General features: G+C 32.8%; 1 protein-coding gene across 1 annotated transcript in view; it reads left to right on the top strand.

The window, feature by feature from the left end:
- The window catches only part of Rh50 (Rhesus blood group-associated glycoprotein Rh50), a 200,400-nt gene that overhangs the window by 111,224 nt on the left and 64,258 nt on the right, over positions 1–24,918 (top strand). Inside the window, exon 5 of the mRNA XM_072527024.1 lies at positions 23,135–23,436. Coding sequence (XP_072383125.1) covers positions 23,135–23,436 — 302 coding nt within the window. The remainder of the gene's footprint in view (positions 1–23,134; positions 23,437–24,918) is intronic.

Raw genomic sequence — 24,918 nt, 5'->3', positions numbered from 1 at the left:
GCTAAGTCTTCTCAAATTGTTGGTTTGGAAGAAGAAGAGTTATCGAATGGCCAGCAAAATTACCGGATTTTACACCTCCCGATTATTTGTATGGGGTTATTTAAAAAGCAAAGTTTATGTTAATACGCCACATTAACAGATTATATGTTGCATCTGCAATAAAAATCTGTAACAAAAGATTGTAAAATATACGGGTGGTCCCATTTAAAAATACGCAAATTATCCGTATATCTTAGAAAGTGCACATTTGGCAACGTCGAAAATATAAAATTTTAAATCGCTAGTCCATCTTATATTCAAAATCAACATTTTGTTGCTATATCATACTGGGTCACAGATATCTTTCCACACTCTACTCCCGCACTGTATATTAAATTTTGAGGTTATATAAAAAAGTTTTAATACAAAATTTGTAGAGTTTTTTATTTTGCCATTTAACATTTTCCATGCGACTTGTAGTTTTGTCAAAAATCGTGATGAACCGGTTTTTACCCTTAAAATCTCACCTCCCTTTTATTTCTCGACTTCATACCGCCTTTAAATTATTTTTTCTGTTATTTTTGTTATATTTTCTTCTATTTCCAATGTGTTCTACCTGTTACTATTTTTTTGGTCTCAAAAATTATCGACCCTAGCCTATTACCTTAACCTGGATATTCTATTATCCAATTAGACTAAGTAGAGAATTATACATCATATTAATAGTAAATTGAGTTGAATTTGAACATAACCGTTGCAGGCTGAGTGCTCAATCGACCGAAAGCTCACTCAAATTGTACAGTTTAATTTTTTTCGGCAACATTATTGGAGAAGGAAGAAACTACACAAATTTCACAAAATTATATATTTTGAGCTTACACACGTTTTATAATAACGTCAATATTTTTATGGCATTTAAAATTTTCTGGTTGTAGAAGTAAATATTATATGGTTGGTAAAATTTATTTTTTATTTTAACAAAAGTGAAATTATTGATTGTACGGTTGTAATAAGTACCACTATTTAGAGCTCAGCTGGTAGTATCTAAATTATTTTGTAAATTATTAGTGCATATTTCTCAATTATAGCGACAAATTTAACTAACACCAACTACAGAATTATTATTTTCTTTGTAATTTTGACCACAAGTAGAATATAAGGAACGTCTAGTTTTTTGTTTAAGGCAAATACCAAAATCCTCTTTTTGATTTTTTTACTAATATAGTCTACATTATTTCCATTACGAGGATTTATTTCCAACATAAATTTTATGAAAAGATATTTTTCGGTTATAAACGTGTTCTATTCTTACCATGTATCTAACCTACTTCAGTCAGGTCATATCTACCTACTTAGCGCTGGAAGTCATCTAATTATCATTTTTCATCTTGAGTTTTGTTTTGAGAAGCTGCTTAAAAAATAATACCGATATTTAATTAGGGGAGAACCAATAATCTGCAATAACTGTGGAGAATTAACAATATTATGTACGAAAAATAAGATCTTACAATTCCTCAGCATATAAACAACAACCTGGTTTCACACAGAAAAATAAATCTGGAGATTATAAAATGGATGCAGTAAATATAATTACATAATCGAAATAGAAAGGCCGTGAACATAATCTATCTACCTGAATCTATGTATGTCTAATATATCATTAACTGCAATTCCTTTTTAAAGATCTTAAACAAGTTTTTCGCTGCTTCGAGAGAAATAAATTGTTAGAAAAACAAAAACAAGGTCTTTATGGAAAGTTATTTGGATTAACAAAAATAAAAATAAAAGTAACTAAAGCAAAAGCGTAACTTAAAATGCTTTCTTCAACTTAAATATTTCTGTTAGCAACATAAAACTTATTTAACACCATAAACTCAAAAACAAAACAAAAATAGCCACATACATAAAAAAGAAAGGAATAAAACCAGATTTTACAACAAATAAGATATTAAGCAAATATATTAAAAATAACAAGAACCAAAAGAACAAGCATTTATACAGTGGTGTAAGTGCTTTTTCGGTGATTCAAACTTAAATGTGGCAATTGCGCAAAAACTTACATCGGTCAAACTCGTAGAACTTTTAATAAACGTATAGTAGAACAAAAAAGGGCTTTCGTTAATAGTAAAAAAGATTCTACGTAAGCACTTTACCTTCTAAAGCATAATCATTTATTTAATGATGAATTTCAAATTCTTCGCATCCAAAATAAAGGCTTCAAGCTATCTTTATTAGAATCTTTGGAAATTAACAAACAGTTTGTCCCTCCTCATCCTATGCAGTTAAAGACTATAAAATGTAAACACATACCAAAATAAATCACTTGAGAAAGGCACTCTGCCGGAACAGGTGTAGTAATAAGATATTATAATAAATTATGTGGAAGTTTTAAAAACAAACGTTTTCAGTGTTTTATTGTTATATAAAATGAATTTCCATCAAGTACCGGTCGAATCCATCACTTATTTTTTTTATACTCACACAGTATCGTCTATTCTAGGCCCATATAGCGAAGTGATTTCCGCTTAAATATCTAGAGCATCTTATTGCACATGCTTTCGACGTACTTTGTCTCTTTTTTGTTCACTCACTTATCTCACTCACTCACTTCACTCACTTAATCATCTCACTTACTTACTTCACTCACTTAATTACCTCACGAACTCACTCACCTCAATCACTCACATCATTCACCCCACTCACTCACCTAACTTACTCACTCACCTCAATCACTTACTACACTCACTCACCTAACTCACCTACCTCATTTTCACTCACCTAACTCACTCACTCATAAATGCTTATAACTCCATCAATTTTGCTCCAATCACTATTGTGAGTTTTACTATTGAATAAAACCCCCGCCCACAGCAAGGATCGGAGTCTCTCCTACTATTCGCTAATGATACGGCCATCCTTACCTCGGGCTCTCACAGGGAGCGTGGGCAGCAACGGTCTTTATTCGAACGGTCGCAAAACTATCTCGACAGAGTAATAAAATGGTGCAACAAATGGAGAGTGATCATAAATCCATCCAAAACTCAAGCTATACTAATTAAATCTCCCTATTGTCGCGATGTCCAGGTCCGATAGTCGAATACAAGGCATGCGTCCATGTCTCCCTCAAAACACCAACTTAATGCCATCATGGCCACCGAACGCCGTTAATTAAGATACTGATTGAGAAAGGACTGGTCGTATTCATCAGCCCACATAATCATATTAGCTAATATAACACCAATCAAAGACAGAATCCTAACCGTCAGCAGGAAGTATATCCTAAGAACCATAGCTGGCTCGAACAACAGAGCCAAACGAACACTAAAGACACCTTGCAACCATAGAGGGCAAATACTCACCAGCCTTCCCATTAGAAAAGTTCCGTTTCCCCCAGCTAAACTTCTCCACAACACTAGACACGAACTTCCTGATGAGTAGTTTGACATTTTAGAATCATTCCCTATCCAATATCGCAGGTAAAGACTGCACGCCAATATTGCTGATAAAAAGCCGTTCCAACCACTTGGCTGGTAACCCCTGAAGTACCTAAACTGGCATGCTAGGGAGTTCCCACTTCCTCTTGTGCGTTCCTAAATCTTCTCAGATCGTCCACACAATATAGCCACTTTTAGCTTTCCCACTGCTCCTTAGTAGTCCACTACTTCTTGACAACAACTTCACGTAACCCCTTTAAGGATATAAAATTAGAAAAAGATAAAAAGTAACACTTACCGTTACAATCTGCTCTTGACTCCTTAAGACCGGTTTTTGGTATGTAAGGCTTCTTGTTATAATGGACTTTTAATAGAAGGTATGTAATATTTGTAATCTATGGTTTCCATCTTAGCTTCCATGTTCAGATTTTTACAGATTATTTTTGAAAAATGAATTATAAAATAATTCAATAATGTAACATCCCGGTCCTGTCTATTGACTTATTAATTTTTTTCCTTTAAAATAAAAATTTTTATTACATCGTGATTTATATTTTCATAAAATATCATTAACCTATATAAAGTATTAATTAACGTTTCTGTTGAAAAAATAACCTGACAACTGGATAATTTCTAAAAAAGTACATTTTACAGCCAAAATGTAATATCCCTTTTTATTCAACGCTTGCTCCAAAATGAAGACTTATAACGATTTAATGACAGCGAAATACAAAAAAATTATTTTTATTGCGTATATTCAGCCCAACGAGATAATTGAAATGTAAAACGTTCAGAAATTACTGGAAGGAATCGAAAATGTTCAAAACAGAGACAAGCTCACTTCGTTGGTTTTTTAAAAAGAAATGAAACGTATAATTCGTGCTATTCAAAAAGAGATAAAAATTAAAAGCTGCCTTTTGTAATTCTGTTTTATATCAAGGCATCCTCTTTAAAAATTTATATATTAAAAACAGAAACTTTTCTTACTACGAGATTTTTGTCAATCTGTAAAGTGATTTTCTCCTTATTTATGATCCCTAATTATTCTTAGATGATTTTATAAACGCGACCGATAATAACAAGACTTTAGTGGGAATATTGACTTAATTAAAATTATGTACAAGTTTTAGTTAATAGTAGCAAGAAAGAAAATTTAGCTGAAAGAGAATTTATATTGACAATCTAATTGTAAGCGCCAATGTAGTAAAAATATGTGACAAAATATAACAAGAATAAAATGAAATGTAACAAGAAGTAGGAGTATGTTCACTATACAAAATGTGTTGTTCTGAAGCTATTGTCTTGTGGCATTTTAAATTAATTACTATTTAAATGGGAATAAGCCACAATTAAAGGTTAAAATACATTTATTGACGTTTCAATTTCCACTTCGGAAATCGTTCTCAAAATACAAACATTAGTAAATTAAACAAATTTTGTTTTTTGTTACTTAGTGAAAAATTCTTCTAATAATTTAATTTTATCTGACTTATCTATATTGACAATTCAGACATACCTTATACATTTTAAAGTAGGCGACTTTAAAATGATATTGCCAATATTGTTGAGTTGCGTTCCTGGGACAACTTTACTTATAAGATAGTTCATTCGATTACATGAAATCAACTTTAACTTGAGAATATCCGTCAGAAAAGATCATAACATGTAATTCGTCTTTAAAAAGACAAATACATGCCATGATGACAGTAAAATTCTCCTGTTAGTGATTCCATAGTAAATTATGAGGGAAAAACCAGGAAAAAACCTCATAATACTATCTCGACATGGTAAGTATTTGATTGTGCATTTAGTTTACCTTCATTAAACACCAAATTCCGATTTTATATGTTTGTTATTTAAAAAACATAGATGATGTATTCTCTATATGTTACTGACTTACCAATACTGGTATTTTCCTTTTAATAACTTCCTCTTTCAAAATGGGTAACCAGATCCTACTACATTCTGCCGAGGAATTCGCGACACAATTGGTCTCATTTAGCATAATTAGAGCCGCTTCTTTGATTTTTCTCTTTTTACCATCCGTTTCTTTTAGTACTATATTTGAATCATTCCATTGAACCCTATGTTCATTATCCCATGCGTCTTTACATATTTGAGATCTATCAAATTCTCTATTTTTAATATAGGATTGATGTTCACTTATTCTAACATTTAATGGTCTTGATGTTTCACCTAAATAAAACTGGTCGCATTCACAAGGTATTTTATAAATGCAATTCTTTGTCCTTTCTTGTTCATTGTTAGGTTTGGTTTTGGACAAAATAGATCTCAAAGTGTTTGTTGTTTTGAATGTTGTTGAAATGTTGAATTTATTTCCTATCCTTTTAAGCTTTTCCGATATTTTCATTTTTTTTTTTTTTTAAATAACAAACATATAAAATCGGAATTTGGTGTTTATTGAAGGTAAACTAAATGCACAATCAAATACTTACCATGTCGGGATAGTATTATGAGGTTTTTTTCTGGTTTTTCCCTGATAATTTACTATGGTATCACTAACAGGAGAATTTTACTGTCATCATGGCATGTATTTGTCTTTTTAAAGACGAATTACATGTTATGATCTTTTCCGACGGATATTCTCAAGTTAAAGTTGATTTCATGTAATCGAATGAACTATCTTATAAGTAAAGTCGTCCCAGGAACGCAACTCAACAATATTGGCAATATCATTTTAAAGTCGTCTACTTTAAAATGTATAAGGTATGTCTGAATTGTCATTTCAGTAAAGTTTGTAGTAACAAAAAACAAAATTTGTTTAATTTACTAATGTATTTTGAGAACGATTTCCGAAGTTGAAATTGAAACGCCAATAAACGTATTTTAACCTTTAATTGTGGCTTATTTCCATTTAAATAGTAATTGTAGGAGACTTAATGCATTTAGGCTAGAAGGCTATGCCGGAGAATGGACAATTGACACTCAAATTGATGTGAACTGGCGTAACGAAATAAGGAAATTGCTCTAAAGATAAGCGAGATAGGTTGGGGCTGGGGATCTGAGGGTATAGATATCAGATATACTAGTTAGTTTTGACATTGTTTTTTTATTGACCAACATTTCTATCGATGAAATTATTTCCATTTTGGACTCTAAACATCAAATCCCCCAAGATACAATATCTCTTATAAAACACTGCATGTCTAATACATAATTTTCATTCCAAAATCATTTCTATCGTCAAATCAAAGGTGACTCAATGGGATCCCCCTCTCTCTCTCGTAATAGCTGATAGCTACATGGAACATTTCTAAACAACAGCCCTGTCGTTACCTGCTGGTTACGGTACGTTGATGACACCTTTGTCATTTGGCCCTATGGTAAAGACGCAATAGGTCCTCTCCCATCTAAATTGAATACATCCCGGTATTTAATTCACAATGGAAGTTGAGTCTGAGGCGTTTTTGCTATTTATTGATGTTTTTATTCAGAAACGCCCACCTCACAGTTTTTCCTATACCATGTACCGGTAACCCACCCATACCTACCGGTATCTCAATGCCCAGTCACATCATCACCCCGCCCAACTCAATTCAGTTATCAACACTCATGTTTCCCGTTCCATAAGACTTAGCGACAACAATCACAGATCATCAGAAATCAACTCAATAAGGCATACACTCTTACAAAATGGCTACCACAAAACCCAAATCAATAGGCGCATCTATCAAAAACATCTACACCCCATTTCATCTAAAAAAGAGACCTTGCCGCCTGGTCACCCAAAATATTTCTACCTTTTATTAAAGGTGTCACTGACAATATCACTAGAACTCTTAATCATCTAAGCATCAAAACCATCTTCACTACTCACTCCAAGCTGTCCAATCTTGTCAGATCCGTAAAAGACCAAATCCCCAATGACGATCATGGTGTCTACGACATATCTTGTTCCAGTTGCCTTCCTTAGGAAGTCCACAAACGCTAGTATGTTACATTCAGTTGATCTGCTATTCCGAAATCCAAATTGTTGGTCTACTAGCTCTTTTTCAAGTGGAGCTTTAAGATAGTCACATACAAAAACCTTCAAATATCTTTGGTATTACACTAATTATACTAATGGGCCTGTAATTGTTCACCAATGAATTATCTTCCGCTTTAAAAATAGGTGTTAAAAAACTATTTTCCAGCATTCTGAAAATTCACCCTTGTGTAAGGATAGATTAAAAATGTGAAAAACAGGTCTGGATAATATAAAACAACAATTCTGGAGAAAGCTGGGTGGCCAACCACCAGGACCAGGACCATTATTCACATTCAGTTTTGATAATTGAAGAGCTTAATGTGAAACAATGACAAGCCACACATGAGTTCAAAAAAAGTTAGTGCTATGATCGGTTAAAGTAATAGTATAACAAGCCACTAAAAATTTATTTCAGCCCGTCGTTAATAGATGACGCGACAAACCTATGGTAACAGTGTTGCATAGATCTAGTTTGTCTTAGTATCTACTCGACATAATGACAAGCCACATCAAAATGGCGAACATGGGCGAAAGCGATTCAGATATTTCTGTGAGTTCTGACGATTCTAGTAAGACAAATACTGAAGTTCAGTCGACATTCGATGACAGTGACCGTGATCCTGACTATGTACAATCTAGAAGTGACTCAAGTGATGAAAATACAGCGGTACGTAATTTTTTTGTTAAATGTGGCTTGTCACATTATTACCATTAAAGATTAAAGTATGATTGTTGTGGCTTGTGACATGGCTTGTTATATTATTGCATTTTGTTGTAGGATAATGAACAAGGTCCGTCAAGAAAAAGGACAAAACCAAACACACCCGACAAAACTCCAACAAGTCGATGGAGACAAAGCAATGAACACTGTTATTCAAGATCAAAAAGAAAAATTCGACGAAATTTAGGGCAACCATATGTAAGCGACAAAACGAAAAAAAAATGTGCCTGGTCGAGAATTGGGACGGCCTTGCAGTTGCACTAAGAAGTGTAGGGAAAAGCTTCAGGGCCACGAGAGCAATATTTTTAACGAATTCTGGAACCTTGGTTCATGGGAGTTACAAAATAGCTACTTATTCGGATGTATAGATATTGTTAAGAAGAAAAGGTCCTACCGAAAGAAGAAAAAACATCAAGAATCGCATAGAAAGAGCAATGCAGTCTACTCCGGACGGACATGTGATACGAATGGGAGACGATAGGCTACCAAAACGAGCACTGAACGCCAGAATGCAGGGAAAGAGACCAGTTGGAAAGCCAAGAAAGCGCTGGGAAGACACAGTAAGCAGCGACGCACAAGCACTTTTAGGAGTCCGTGTATGGAGAAGAGCAGCCACAGACAGACAAGGGTGGAGGCAAAAAATAAAGGAGGCCAAGGCTCATTTTGGGCTGTAGTGCCGTAGAAGAAGAAGAAGTCTACTCCATTAATGTTAATGGTGAAACTACACGTGTCAGTAAAACAGAATTTTTAAATATCCACGGACTTCAAGCTTCTAAGGGCAGAGTAAATATCATTGTTTACAAGAAGATAGAAGGAAATCTAGTGCCAGAAAGAGACAACAGAGGAAAGCATACAAACCGTGTGAACAAAATATCTGATTCTGAAATACTAAGTGTTAAAAACCACATACATTCGATTCCAAACTATCAAAGTCACTACAGTCGACACAAGAACATGAATAAAGTTTATCTGGATCATAACATGAGTATAGCCAGTCTCTATTTGGATCGATATGTCCCTTGGTGTACAGAAATGGGAATTGAACCAGTCAAGGAGCATACTTACCGTAAAATATTTTGTACCGAGTATAATATTGGATTCAAGCTGCCAAAATCAGATACTTGCAAGACATGTGACGAAATTAATATCCAAATAGAGTCAGCAAAATCAGAAAAAAATGATTATAGCGAATTAACAACAAGACTTAACTTGCACAAGTGTAAGGCTCAGGCAATGCAACAACTACTGAAGAGCGAAACAGCCCAGTCCAAAATTGATAACAGGACATGTGTTATATCGTTTGACTTGCAGCAAGCGTTAACGATTCCCAAATTAACCACTAGTCCTGCATTTTATTGCAGGAAAATCTGGATGTATAATCTAGGAATCCATGATTGTACGGAAGACGCTGGTCATATGTTTGTCTGGACGGAAAACATTGCAAAAAGAGGAAGTGATAAAATTGCATCAATACTCATAAAATTTCTAAGCTCAAATATAGGTGAAGTAGAGCATCTCATTTTCTTCACGGATAATTGTCCCGGGCAAAACAAAAACTGGCTTTTAATGTCTTTATGGTTCCAGCTAGTGAAGGAACAAAAGTTTAAGTCTATTACACACCATTTTTTAGTCAGCGGACACACTCACATTCCCTCCGACAGGGATTTTGCTCTTATAGAAAAACGACATAGAAAGTATGCTCCGCTTGTGTACTCTCCTGAGGAATGGCAAAAAATTATAAAAGAATCTAATAAAAAGAAGCCCTTCAACTTAACTGTTATGAAGCAGGAAGATTTCCTCAATGTACAACCACTCTTAGAGAACATTAAAAAGAGTACTCGCACTGATGACCAGCAATCTTTGGATTTTTCCAATGTTTTTTCCTTTTTGTTCAGGAGTGATAACAGACAAGCATTTTACGTTAAACATTCTGTGAATGGTACCTACAACCCCGTTAGTGTTGTCAAGAAGGGACGTCCTAATGTGCTTACTGTACCTGCTTTAAAACAGAAGTATATTGAGCCCATTCGGATTGCAAAAAAGAAACTCGAAAATGTAAGATCAATATTACCCCACATACCTTCAGTGTATCATCCATTCTACAAGAGTTTACAAGAGGATGTCAGCCCTGATGTTGCTGATGAGGTTGCCGAGTTGGTTGATTAAATAAGATTTTGGGTACTTATCATTAATGTAATAATGTAACAAGCCACATTTTTTTAAATAAAGACTGTTTTTATCTCAACTTTGGAATAATTTTATTAATATTGTTATAAATATAGTTCCATAGCGCAACATGCACCCACATATCTAAATTAAAACAACAAAAGTTGTTACTGGATTTTATAATATTATTTTTAACATTCAAAGTCAAATATCTCACTTTTGCCTTTTTGAGGCTTGTCATTGTTTCACATTAAGCTCTTCAATTGTAAATAAATATCAGATATAGTTATGTTGAAATATTGAGTTGAGTATGAATATAAGTCAAATATCTCACTTTTGCCTTTTTGAGGCTTGTCATTGTTTCACATTAAGCTCTTCAATTGTAAATAAATATCAGATATAGTTATGTTGAAATATTGAGTTGAACTATTAAAATAGTAACCTTTTTTTAATTTTCCAAAGATTCAGTTGTCACGATGTTATGTAACATTTTGTTTATTTGCCGCCAACACTGCAATTTAAAGTTTATAGAGATATAGCCATTTCAATATTTTGTTATTAATGATAGAGTTTAATGTTCTATTGATTCCGTTTTTTGGTTCAATAAGAATGATCGTGAAGATGAACGTTTTCAATAAATTTTTGACTCGTATATATATATATATATATATATATATATATATATATATATATATATATATATATATATATATATATATATATATATATATATTGTTATGATATGTAAAATCAAGAAAAATATTGGTTTGTTTTAAAATATTTCAAAGTTCAAAAAAACATTAAAATAATTCAGATAAGTAGGATAATATCCAACAAACATTTCGGAGAAGGAAAGTTATTAAATCCTTGGATTTCCTGTACTAAACAAAGTGTAAGCTTTGCATTTATTTCTTTGTTATACTTGAGTGACCCGCATAAGTTTAAGTGAAAGCCACAGACAATTGAACGGGGTTTTTCAAAATACATTAGTGCAGTGATTAAAGACAATAGAAGGGATTATAGAAAGTGGTTTTTGTTAGTTTTTAAGAATTATAGAAAAATATTATTTGTAAATAAGTTTTAGGAAATTTATAAGTATAGGTAAAAATTTGTTTGTTATCGAAATGAAGAAATGGGGGAATTGTGACGAGTTGTGATTGGCGGAGATTGAAAAAGGTGGGATAAGTGTGTGGGAGAAAGTTTAGCGAGATTGAGGAGAGAGAAAAGTTTAGACAGTTGGTTTCCAAGTCTGTAAGAGGAACAGTGATTGTTCTCTGGCGGTTCCTGAAATGTAGCAAGCAGTAGTGTTGAATGTTAGTGAGTTTTTGTGGAGTTAGTGTATCTGACAGAGGCTGAAGCAGCAAAATATTGTAAGTCATATTTCTCTACTTATATTCCAAGAGTCACTGTTCAGGCCAACGAGAGATTCAGTTTATCGTAAAGAGAAGATATTCCAAGAGTCATTTTTCACTCGGGCCAACGAGAGATTCAGTTTATCGAGAGGAGAAAGGCTATCATAATTTGAATGATTTGTGCTTTTGAAGGAGATCATTAAGGACGATATACTTGCAACAATCTGTGTAAGATTGCTGATTACATAGGGAGCGGTTGAGAGGAGATAATACAGTCTACAAGGAACAAGGATTTGGACCACTCATCATCAGAGAGAGATATTTTTGTTTTCTGCAGTTTTTTTCTTTTATTGATAACACAATTTCTACACGTAATTTAGAAAGGATATAAATATTTTGATTAGGAGAGTTAGAATAGTTTGGGATTTTGAGATTTCAATTAATATTGTTTGTACCATAAATTTTGATTGTTCACGTACGGAGAACAAAATTTTGAGAATCCTTATATGAGGTTTGTTTATTGAAAACGTTTGAGTGTGAATTATTTCATTATTTTATTTCAATATATAATGTTAGATCATATGTGTTTTTTATTATTCCGGTATTCTCTGGACCTTACCTTTCACATGTAATAGCATAGATATTGAAGCACGAATTTAACCCTGAGATAAAAGAATTAAAAATTGTGATAGAGTCATAATCATATCATTTAAATAATTTTAATTAATAAAAAAAATTAATTAGCTAATTATTGCTTGGCGCACCAAGACTGTAAATATCACAATAACTGGCTTCCAAAACGTGGGGCTTGAAAATATCGCAGCTTTACATTTGAAGGAAGGGAAAGAGATCTGGAATAAGTACAGGTGATCCAGAGATAAAAACATATAACATTGAGGGAATTTGAATTTGAAAGTATTTTGACAATTTTTCCAGGGAATATAAATTTGATTTATTGATTGATCGTAGTTAGTGGATATTTACTGCTATTGAATTATTTGATTTTATTTTCTTTACCAATCGTACATTTGATATTTATTTTGAATTATTTGAATTTTACTGATTGCATATTTGATATTTGTCGTGAAAATTTAATACATTTGGGGAGAAATATTGTCGTGTTCTGAAACATATAGAGTGTTGTAAAATTTCACATTTGGCGGGGACAAAAACAATAACAAAAAGTAACAACATGTCTGTCACAAGGAGACAAAGTAAAATGCAGGAAAGGAAGGAGGATAACAGAGAAGATGAAACAATTTTGGAAGAAGTATCGGATAATGAAGGAAATGTGACAATAGTTGAGGAGAGAAAAGAACTATCAGGAATAGATAAAATATTACAACTAATGCAACTCCAGTCACAAAAAATGGATGAAACAAAACAAACAATAGAGAAAAACCAAAATGAAACATCAAAGAAAATGGATAAAATGGAAGAAAACCAACGGGAAACAAAACAAACAATGAGCAATATAGAGCAGCGTCTGGAAAACTATGAACAGGAAATTAGAGGATGTGTTGAGGGGATAAAGAAAGAACTGATACAACAAATAGAAGAGATTACTGAAATTAAAAATGATATGAAAGAACAAGAAATGAGAATTAAAGATAATTTGGAGGAATTAGAAAGCAAACTTGAAAATGTAATGAAAGATAGTAAGACGGTCCAGAAAAAGGAATTAGAACAGTTAGAAGAAAAATTTGAAATGGCGCTACAAGAAGACAGGAAGAAAGTAGAAAGAAGATTAAAGCAAAATGAAAAACAAATGGCAGAAATTGAACTAAGAGGGGTAGAGAGAAAAGAAGTTATCATCCATGGAACAAGCGAGGCGAAAATACAATTTGGCGGGGATATTCGGAAAACACACCCAGTACCGTTTGTTAAAAATTTGAAAACCAAATTACAACATATTAGATATTTTGACGATTGCAAAGAAACAATTAGAAACCATTTGAAAGAAGGAGCAGCGTTATGGTATGAAAGCAAGGAAGATGAGTTTGAAAATTGGACAGATTTTGAAAATAAATTTCTCAACTATTTCTGGGGGAAAAATAAACAGAGAGAAATCAACCAAGAGCTACAGAATGGAAAATATCACGAAAAAATGGGAATATCTGAAGAAAGATATGCTTTGCAGATATATAACAATTCAAAATATCTAGAATACAAATATTCTACCGAACAGCTGGTAGAAATGATCAGCAGACATTTTGAGGAAACGTTGGAAGATCACGTGATTTTGAGAAACTATCAAGATATTGATAGTTTGTGCCAATTCCTTCAATTAAAAGAAGCGAAAAGAAAAGAAATGAGAAATAGAAGACAACATGACCAATATAATGGAGCGGAAAGAAGGTATTCATCAAATTATGACCAGAGAAACCGACATCCCAGATCAACAAACGAATATAGGCCGAGAAATTACAATAATTACAATAGACAACAAAATTACGATAACAGGAATGACACACAACAGAGAACATATGAAAATCACAACAGGAATAGAGATGCACAAAATCCTCCGAATAGGAATACTAACGAACAAAGGGACGATAGAAATAACCAAAGCTTCCAACAACAAAATAGAAGGGAGATGAATCATGTAGCAATAGGAAACGACAGACAAATTTCTAATTCTAATCTAATATTTTTAGATGCATTTATAAAACATAAAGCGATTAAAATTGTGATTGATTCTGGATCGGAGATATCGCTAATCAATAAAAAACTAGTAAAAGAATTAAATTTGGACAGATTTGTGTATAAGATTCCTAGGGTTGATTTAGTGGGTGCAAACAATAAAAATTTGACGACAGTAAACGAAGGCTTGGGAGTACAGATAAGAGTGGGAAACAAATTCCATATTATGAAATGTGTGGTGATTGAAGATTTAAATCATGATATGATAGCGGGAATTGATGAATTGAGGAAAAAAGATATCACCATAAATTTTTCGGAAAATAAACTGGAAATCAGAGCAGAACCAGACAACACAGGAGAAGAAAAGCAAACAGATAGGAAAACAAATTCTGGAAGGATCAATGCACAGGAAAAACGCAAAGAAATCGATATGACTGTAGAGGATAAACCGAAAGTACAAGAACAAGATCTAACAGAAAAGAAAAAGAGAAGGAAGAAAAAGAAGAAGAGTTCGAAAAGAAAGCAGGAAAATAAGATGGAGACCAGAGAAAAACAGGAAATAGAAGGTACAGAAGAATTGTTGGCAACCGACGATAAAACAGAATGGAAGCAGGAAGAAAAAGAAGGTATCATCAGAGAAATGAAAGGAATAGAAACATGGTGCTCGGAATACCAAAGGGAATTAGAGGATAAAAAGAAAACAGAAGAAAAAATGGCACTGATGGACGAGAATCCAGAATTTTGTGAAGAAGTATTATGGACAGTGAACACATGTGAACAAAAGGTGGATGAAAGAAAAATAAATTGTGGAAAAAACATGAAGAAGGAAATAGAAAAGATTTTAGGAAACCATGGAGATTTTGTTAATAAAGTAAATCAAGTGGTTAAAAATTATGAACTTTCTTCTAAGGGAAAATACTTGGAAAAATTTAAAACGAAAATATATCCAATCCCGTATAAAGACAGGCAATATACGGGGTATTTTAACATTCACGACATTTGTCAGTATCATAAGTAGATTTTAATAACATAGTGAAATAATTTGATCCTAGAAAACTTTTGTCATTTTTAAAATTTAACAAAGAGTTTTCGGCAGATCAAATGGCGGGGATTTGTTATGATATGTAAAATCAAGAAAAATATTGGTTTGTTTTAAAATATTTCAAAGTTCAAAAAAACATTAAAATAATTCAGATAAGTAGGATAATATCCAACAAACATTTCGGAGAAGGAAAGTTATTAAATCCTTGGATTTCCTGTACTAAACAAAGTGTAAGCTTTGCATTTATTTCTTTGTTATACTTGAGTGACCCGCATAAGTTTAAGTGAAAGCCACAGACAATTGAACGGGGTTTTTCAAAATACATTAGTGCAGTGATTAAAGACAATAGAAGGGATTATAGAAAGTGGTTTTTGTTAGTTTTTAAGAATTATAGAAAAATATTATTTGTAAATAAGTTTTAGGAAATTTATAAGTATAGGTAAAAATTTGTTTGTTATCGAAATGAAGAAATGGGGGAATTGTGACGAGTTGTGTTTGGCGGAGATTGAAAAAGGTGGGATAAGTGTGTGGGAGAAAGTTTAGCGAGATTGAGGAGAGAGAAAAGTTTAGACAGTTGGTTTCCAAGTCTGTAAGAGGAACAGTGATTGTTCTCTGGCGGTTCCTGAAATGTAGCAAGCAGTAGTGTTGAATGTTAGTGAGTTTTTGTGGAGTTAGTGTATCTGACAGAAGCTGAAGCAGCAAAATATTGTAAGTCATATTTCTCTACTTATATTCCAAGAGTCACTGTTCAGGCCAACGAGAGATTCAGTTTATCGTAAAGAGAAGATATTCCAAGAGTCATTTTTCACTCGGGCCAACGAGAGATTCAGTTTATCGAGAGGAGAAAGGCTATCATAATTTGAATGATTTGTGCTTTTGAAGGAGATCATTAAGGACGATATACTTGCAACAATCTGTGTAAGATTGCTGATTACATAGGGAGCGGTTGAGAGGAGATAATACAGTCTACAAGGAACAAGGATTTGGACCACTCATCATCAGAGAGAGATATTTTTGTTTTCTGCAGTTTTTTTCTTTTATTGATAACACAATTTCTACACGTAATTTAGAAAGGATATAAATATTTTGATTAGGAGAGTTAGAATAGTTTGGGATTTTGAGATTTCAATTAATATTGTTTGTACCATAAATTTTGATTGTTCACGTACGGAGAACAAAATTTTGAGAATCCTTATATGAGGTTTGTTTATTGAAAACGTTTGAGTGTGAATTATTTCATTATTTTATTTCAATATATAGTGTTAGATCATATGTGTTTTTTATTATTCCGGTATTCTCTGGACCTTACCTTTCACATGTAATAGCATAGATATTGAAGCACGAATTTAACCCTGAGATAAAAGAATTAAAAATTGTGATAGAGTCATAATCATATCATCTAGATAATTTTAATTAATCAAAAAAAAATTAATTAGCTAATTATTGCTTGGCGCACCAAGACTTTAAAAATCACAATAATATATATATATATATATATATATATATATATATATATATATATATATATATTGTAAAGACTACGACCGTCAATTTATATTTCTAAAGTATTCAACTAGTGAATTCAGAGGTTTAATCGGTCATTCAGGTTGGCAAATAAAAAAGAAGTCAACTACTTCATAAGTTTATTGAAGACGTTTCGCTTTATATTTCTAAAGCTTCATCAGTTCTAACTCAATATGTAGTATGTTATCGATGTTATCATATCTACTGTACACTTCTTCTTTTTTTATTTGCCAACCTGAATGACCGATTAAACCTCTGAATTCACTAGTTGAATACTTTAGAAATATATATATATATATATATATATATATATATATATATATATATATATATATATATACATATATATATATATATATGTATATATATATATATATATATATATATATATATATATATATTATATATATGTATATATATATATATACATATATATATATATATATATATATATATATATATATATATATATATATATATATATAATATTTTGAAAATAAATTGTATTCTACACAAACCTTCTTTATTCATTTGTAAATTTGTAAATGAAACTATAAGTCTATAAATAAAAAATATATAGTATGTATATTGTCTCGTATATTGGCGTTATTGGCCTTTTTAAAAAAAAATATTACAAAAGGGGTAAAACTTTTTATGGAAAGAAAAATAGCACTGTTTCTTCGACTTGATGCTATTATATTTCCTGAAAATCAAGCTCTAGAAACTGTCTATAGAGAAGTGATAAGGTCACGTCATCAGTGAAATATTCAGTCGTAAAATCCATTTGCATATTCTATTACACATTTCAAATCGTTTTACAAACAGATCGAGTAAACTTAACCCTCATTTTATTCCGATTTCATCTTCGACATGGTTCCGGTCATTATACTCAAATGCTTTTGAAAAATCACATCCACTTTGAAATTTTCAGCCACTGAATATTCTGTCGCGCATTTAAATGTCGTTAACGAAAAACCTCCCCGCAGGATTTTTGATGTAGCGGAAATTGAAAAAAATCTGAAGGTTTTTGTAAGGAAATTGGTGGATTTGACAGGAATATATTTTTTATTAATTCATTTTTTTATTTGGCAAGAAACGTGTATTGTGTGTTAATAAAAAGGATTGTTTCCAGTAAAGTTTTCTAAATATTTATTACTTTTTGAATATTTTTATGAGTCTATATTTTAATAAGGATTTTTGCTTAAATATGTTTATGACGCCCCAATTTTAGAATCTCTTATGATAATAGAGGAGAAGGTACAAATGTGGGCTACAATTTTGTTTATCTTGGCTATCTGAACAACTTGTTAAAAAAATATTTGAATTATTTAATTGACCTATTATTATTGTTTATTCACTATTTTCTAGTCTGTTTTTCTGTATAAACCTGTTCCAGTGGATCTTCTTTGAGAAAATGTTTCTATGATGTTCTAAGAACTGATCTAGCCTACATCTAACGACCTTATTAACGCAAAAAATATAGTTTAGCCCATTTTGTTTCAGCCAAATTATATTTAAACTAGTTCCATAACATTTGGCTTACATTTGAAGATTGTAATTTACCAAAGATTTTTTTAATTTAAAGCCAGGAACAGTCCCTCTTCCAAGGTTTATAAGTACTAATTGATCTGTAACTAAACACGTTTCGCTTTTACTAAAAGATTCTTGCGGTTTTTAATGTATCTTATCTCTCATTGCTTGAGTAGCTTTGTCATACTGCTCGGGTCTCAGAATTTACGTTTGTTTGATCCTACAATACTTTTTAGGAAGGATTCAGAAAATAAAAAGAACCTGTAGACCAAAATGATACAAATGAAGCTGACCCATATTTAAAGCTTCATAGTAGCCCATATTAATACACAACCTACCACGTATTATTCAAATAACATTACTTAAATTTGATACAAAATTAAAATTTCAAATCAAATAATTAAAATTAGCATAAAAACAATAAGTGGAATAGTTTGACGAATATTGTTAAAGACATTTGGGAATTTTCTCCAGCGAGAAAGATCGGCATACTTAAATTTAAAAACAATTTACACAAACATCCTAAGTTAGCTAGCAGAACAACATCATTTCACAGTGAGTAAGTCGAACCAACATTTTTATGTTATATGGTGTAAATAAAGAGGATGACAGTAGTTTACTATACCCAGATTTAGCCATACGGCTCACACTCCCTATAAGGGAACATTCGCTCATCCCAAATACCTACGGTATCAAAAGGATTGAGCTCTGGTGGGACTCTTTTCATGTTATCGAGTCCTAGGTGACTTGGTACGTCGGTGTATCTCCCAAAAATTTTCGCACGCATCTGGACGTCGAAAGTAGCACAGCTTTCTGCATAATCTTATAAAGATGTTCATTTAGACCCAGCTTTTTTATGTTTTCTAGGAGGTTCTTCGGGATGACTCCAGTGGTAGAAAGTATAATAGGTATCGTTTGGGTACTTTCCATTCTCCATTGTCTCCTTATTTGTATTTCCAGATCTCTGTAATTGGCGATCTTTTCGTTATACTTAACACGCAGATTATTGTTGTTAGGTTCGCCACATCGATTAGTGTTGTTTGTCTTATTAGTTTATTAACTAGCACGAGATCTGGTCTATTATGTGCTACTGTTTGGTCTGTGAGCACAGTGCGATCCCAGTACAGCTTGTAGTTGTCATTCTCAAGCATACTCTCAAAAATGTATTGATAATATGGGAGATGGTTTGTTTGTAGAAGTCCCAGTTTAAAAGCTATCTCTTAATGGAGGATCTTACCTACTGAGTCATGCCGTTCCTTATATTCAGTTGCAGCAAATGCCTGACAGCTCCCGGTAAGATGTTGGATAGTTTCTTGGGCTTGACATCCATATCGGCATTAAGTTTTTGGCAACATGGTAGATTTACATCAAGAATGAAACGATAACGTTGTCAAGAATTTTTATTAACAAGTTTAAAAATAAAATTAATGTATTTACATTAATTTTATACACTCCTGTGTACGTCTAGGCATTGACAAAATGAGATGATCGATGTCTGCTTGTAGCACCTCGTTCCAAGCAACTTGAACTTCATGTATTAACTGTGCCAAAGTCTATGGAGGATGGTGCAGAGTGGACAGTCTCCTTCCCATCATGTCCCATACATGTTCGATAGGATTTAAATCCGGAGCACGGGGTGGCCACGGCAAAACATTAACGCCAGCTTCTTGGAGAAAGTCCATAGTTTGATGAGCAATATGGGGACGCGCGTTGTCTTGCTGAAAAAGGACGTCTCGACGGGCGTCGAGATTAGGCAGTAAAGTGGTTTGTAATATGTCATCAACATAACGCGCAGCTGTCATATTGCCTCGAATAAACACAAGTGGTGATCGGCTACCATAGGCAATAGCCCCCCAAACCATTACTACAACTGTCCTGTGTACATGTCTCTCAACAGCAAACCCGATATCTCGTCGCTCTCCACGGCGGTGTCTTACCATCCTACGATCATCATGCATTCCTAAACAGAATCTTGATTCATCGCTGAATGCTACATTATGCCATTATGCCATCCAATGCTGCCGTTCTCTGCACTAATTCAAACGTTGATGACAGTAATCCGCAGTCAAAGGAAGTACTAGTCTTGGGCGGAATGAAACCAGTCCAAAGGCTCGAATGCGACGATATAGTATACGCATACTAACAGGTCTACCTACTACTCCAAACCATTGGTCAGCAATTTGACGCGTAGTAGCAAAATGGTATCGCAGACCGTGTTCCCCTACCTTCGTTTGTCCACACACGACAGACACGCATAACCGTTATTGCCGTACAATTAACGCGACGGCCTATTTCGCGATACGACAAACCCATATCTCTATACCCTATAATTCTGCCCCTGTCAAAATCGCTTACATGGTGGTAATTTTGATGTCTTCGAACTCGAGGCATTTTCTTACACTGAATACAATTAGACTGAGGAATAATAACTAAAAATTTCTATACAAACCGGTTTTTACAAATCGGTATCTTCACAAAAAAAATTAAAGGTAAAACTTTATTTTTACAAAAAGTAGAAAAGATAAAACATTCATATTGTTATCATAGCATGTTTTAAATGTTGTCATTCTGTTGCCAAAAAATTAAGTTCAAGAATTTATTCCTTCTAGGTGTAACACTTCTAATGCCATTGAGTATATATTATACCCTTGAAATAGTGTCCTTAGTTTTTAAAAAATAAAAAGAGGATATTCTGACAGATTGCTTTTATAACACTTGTCTAACTTATGGTCTTCTACCTCCAATTCCCTCTTCTTTATTAATTAAAAAATCATTTATTTGCACTGGAAAGGAAGTGTTTAATCATCTATCACTCGATATAAGATCCTCAAGCAATATCTTTATATTCTGTAGAACAATCAAGAAGTTTGTATTATCTAAGTGTTACTATGGTAGGTATGGAATTTTTGAATACATTTGCGCTAATTGATAACTTTATTATTATGGAAATTTTATATTTTATTTTAATGTATCTTGTACTTTGTTTGTACCGTGTCATATTGTGTTTTATAAATGTAACTCATTTTAGAAACAATAAATTTTTCTCTCTCCCTCTCTGGTGGTTTCGTGTAGCTGACTTTATGTTTGTGTTTATCACTGTAACGTGTTATTTCTGTTTTTATGGATATTTTCAAGTTAGTTTTGATTAGATGATTGGGCACGTACCACGAAGCATCTGATATTATGCGCAGTAAAATCATTGGGGGATTTCAAGGTTTGAGTTACTAGCAGTACCCCAGAGTTCTATTCCGTATGTTTATACCGGCTTTAGGATTGATTCGTAGATTAGGAGCTTCTTATCTATTTTTAGTCTGGATTTCCTACCAATGAGCCAGTACATTTGGTGCAGTTTTAATCAGAATTGTATACGTTTTGTAAAGATATGTGTTCTACACGTCCTACGTTGATCTAAATGCATACCAGGGTACTTAAACTTATTGGTTTGTTACAGCTAGATACCATTCATTGTGACTTGAGGGAAGGTATCCTTGTTTATTGTGCAGGTTGCTTGTTTGGATTTGGCCTCATTTGCTTTTATTTTTCATTTTTTGTCCAGTCAAAATTTGATCTTGTTTTTGTAGGTTTTTTGTAGCATTTTTATGCGATGCTAATATTACAGTATCATCCGCGAACGTCGTACCGTTATTGAGTTCGTGGCTGGGAAATCCATGCTGTATAGTAGGTAAATCACAGGTCCAAGAACACTACTTTGGGGTTGACCTTATTCTACTGGGTACAAGTACAACATATTTGGAGCTATAAACGATCAAAGGCAGTGTCGCAAAAGATTTAATTTCGAATTATACCAACTCTTTAATGAACCAGATATCGAACCACATCCAAAGCATGTGGTTTTAATATTTTTCCTTTTCTTATTTCTCTAAAATATCGATTTGTTAGAAATTTTTTTAGAAATAAATAAATGTTACCAGTTAAATTATATTTTGATAATTTTCTCAGAATTAGAGGTCTTTGTCTAGTCTCAAAGGGATTTTGAATAACATTTCTTATTCATTCTTTTCGCGACTTTTCCATGGCAATAAAAACGTAGTAATGATACTGTAATGATTCGATTTCATTGTTCAATAATAACAAGCAATAAAGAACAATAATCGTTGCTCAATAATAAAGAACAACTAAAGTTTTGGTTAGCAAATAGTAACCGTATATTCCAAAATAACATTTATCTAAAACGAAAAGTTATTACAAAAAACATAAGAAAAACTTAATTTACATATTGCGAATAGATGTACTTTAGTTTTATTGTGTTTCACAAAAATGTTAATTTCGCAATAAAGCCCACATGACATTTTAGTTGCAAATCATGAGTTTTTTATATTTTTTCTTATTTGTGTCCAACCTTACGTATTCGACGTAGTTACTATTTGAGCATAGAGTGATTGAATCTAGTTAAGAGAACTAAAATAGAAGACAAACAAATTGCATAGAAAGCTTAGAAACTTATGCAACTAGTTTTGATTTTGTCTCGTTTGTTTCGTTGAGTGTTACGTTATACTGATTGGATTTATTTTGGGATACAATTAACTGTGTATGTGCATTTGCAAACTTAAATCAACTCCAAAAAGAGCAGTCAATATTGTGTGGTGGCTCATAAACAATCAATATATTAAGGCTTAATGGTTTTGTTGTTCTCCAAAAGTAAAATTTGTGATTTTGCTTTATTAAATTATGTTTTTGTATTACATTAAAGTTTTATTGTAATCAAATGCAATAATTATTTTTTAATTGTTACAGGTACTGTGTTCCTGTATATTTATTGGCCTAGTTTTAACGCCATAGAATTAGAAGGTAGCCAAAAGAACATGGCTATCGTCAATACGTATCTTTCTTTAGCTGCTTGCACGGTCACAGCTTTCGCAGCTTCCATGTTACTAACACATGAGAAAAAGTTCGACATGGTTCATGTTCAAAATTCAACTCTAGCGGGTGGTGTCGCGGTGGGAGCTGCAGCGAATCTTATGATTCAGCCTTTAGGAGCTGTAGCCATAGGCATACTTGCCGGAGTGATTTCCGTTTATGGATATAGTCGTTTATCAGTAAGTATAAAGAAACGTCCAATTTTTTTGACAGCCTTTTATTGATCTACCTACTCCACTAAATTGTATACTAAAAGGTCGGTCTATTCCACGATCCATTGTGATTGTGTTTAATTCAATACTATTCAATAAAAAAAACATTACTACTACATACTACTACTTTCTACTGAATGCAAGTAAATTGTTCTAATAACAATCCATTAGATGTATCTCCGCTGATATTTTACGACCCCTTGTCTGATGACGATTCATTTTTGCAGCAAGACTGACCTTGATAACTGGTACATGTTAATGGGCAAAACAATTTAACTTTTTTGCAGCCGCATTTTGCATTACATCCCTCTTTACAATTATTGCAAAAAAAATATGTAGAGGAGTTTTTTCGGTGCAAGTCTGAATTGCTTCCAATAAGTTGTCGATGTCGACTTGCAACCGTAGTCTTTTGGGTCAAGTTGATTACCAAGCTACATTTGAACTTGATAATATACCTGAAATATATGTTGATGAGCAGAAACAGAGGTTCAAACATGACAAGCTAATTTTACTCGCTTTTTGTTACGAGTATTCTTTAACCAGCATAAGTATCATAACTTATCAAAGCAGGTAACTTTTTTTAAAGCTATTTATATGATTTTAACACTTTGCAAAAGCAGATAAACTTTTAGATGAATATATTTCTGACTGTTGAGAGAACTCCAATATTATATTGGAAGGGAGAGTGACATCCCCAGGATTCAACTGCATCCCCACGCAAAGCTCAACAAACATGGAAGTAAAAGGATTAAACGTCAAATTCACAACATGATAGTCAAAGACTGGGAAGAAGAACTACTGCTAGAGTAATCATATGTCCATTTCACAAAAAGGGAAATCTGTTAAAATGTAAAAATTATAGGGGTATAATACAATAATAATACAATATACAAAATATTCTGTAATACCCTGTACAGCTGCTTAAGTACGTGCGTGGAAAAACTCCTTGGTGAATGTTGAAGTAGTTTTAGACTACGTAGGTAGGTCAGTTAGGCAGGTGAATTCTAGAAAATAAGTATAATTTTAATATTGCTACGGTTCATCTCTTTGTGGGCTTTAATTCAGCGTATAATAGCATCCCAAGATGTACATTATATGAAGCCATAAATGAACTTAACATCATCATCATCATTCTGGCTTTACAATCCTGCGTGGGCCCTGGGGTCATTTTGTTCCATCCGCATTACATGCCCTATCCACCGCAGACGTCCTATCTTAATATATTTTACTATAACAGGTTTCTAGTATATTCTATAAAGTTCGAAGTTTTATCATCTTCTCCACACTCACATTGTCATTTACTGCTCCATAGATTCACTTTAGTACTTTTCTTTCAAAACATCCTAACCTGTTTTCATTATTTTTTGTTAGAGTTCAAGTCTCTAAACCATATGTTAGGACTGGGCATATTATTATTTTTATTTTTATATTTCTCGATATAATTGTGGA

The sequence above is a fragment of the Diabrotica undecimpunctata genome, chromosome 3 (assembly GCF_040954645.1).
Source record: "Diabrotica undecimpunctata isolate CICGRU chromosome 3, icDiaUnde3, whole genome shotgun sequence".
NCBI lineage: Eukaryota > Metazoa > Arthropoda > Insecta > Coleoptera > Chrysomelidae > Diabrotica > Diabrotica undecimpunctata.
The sequence above is the reverse complement of the archived record's forward strand: the minus strand, read 5'-3'. Positions and strand labels throughout refer to the sequence as shown.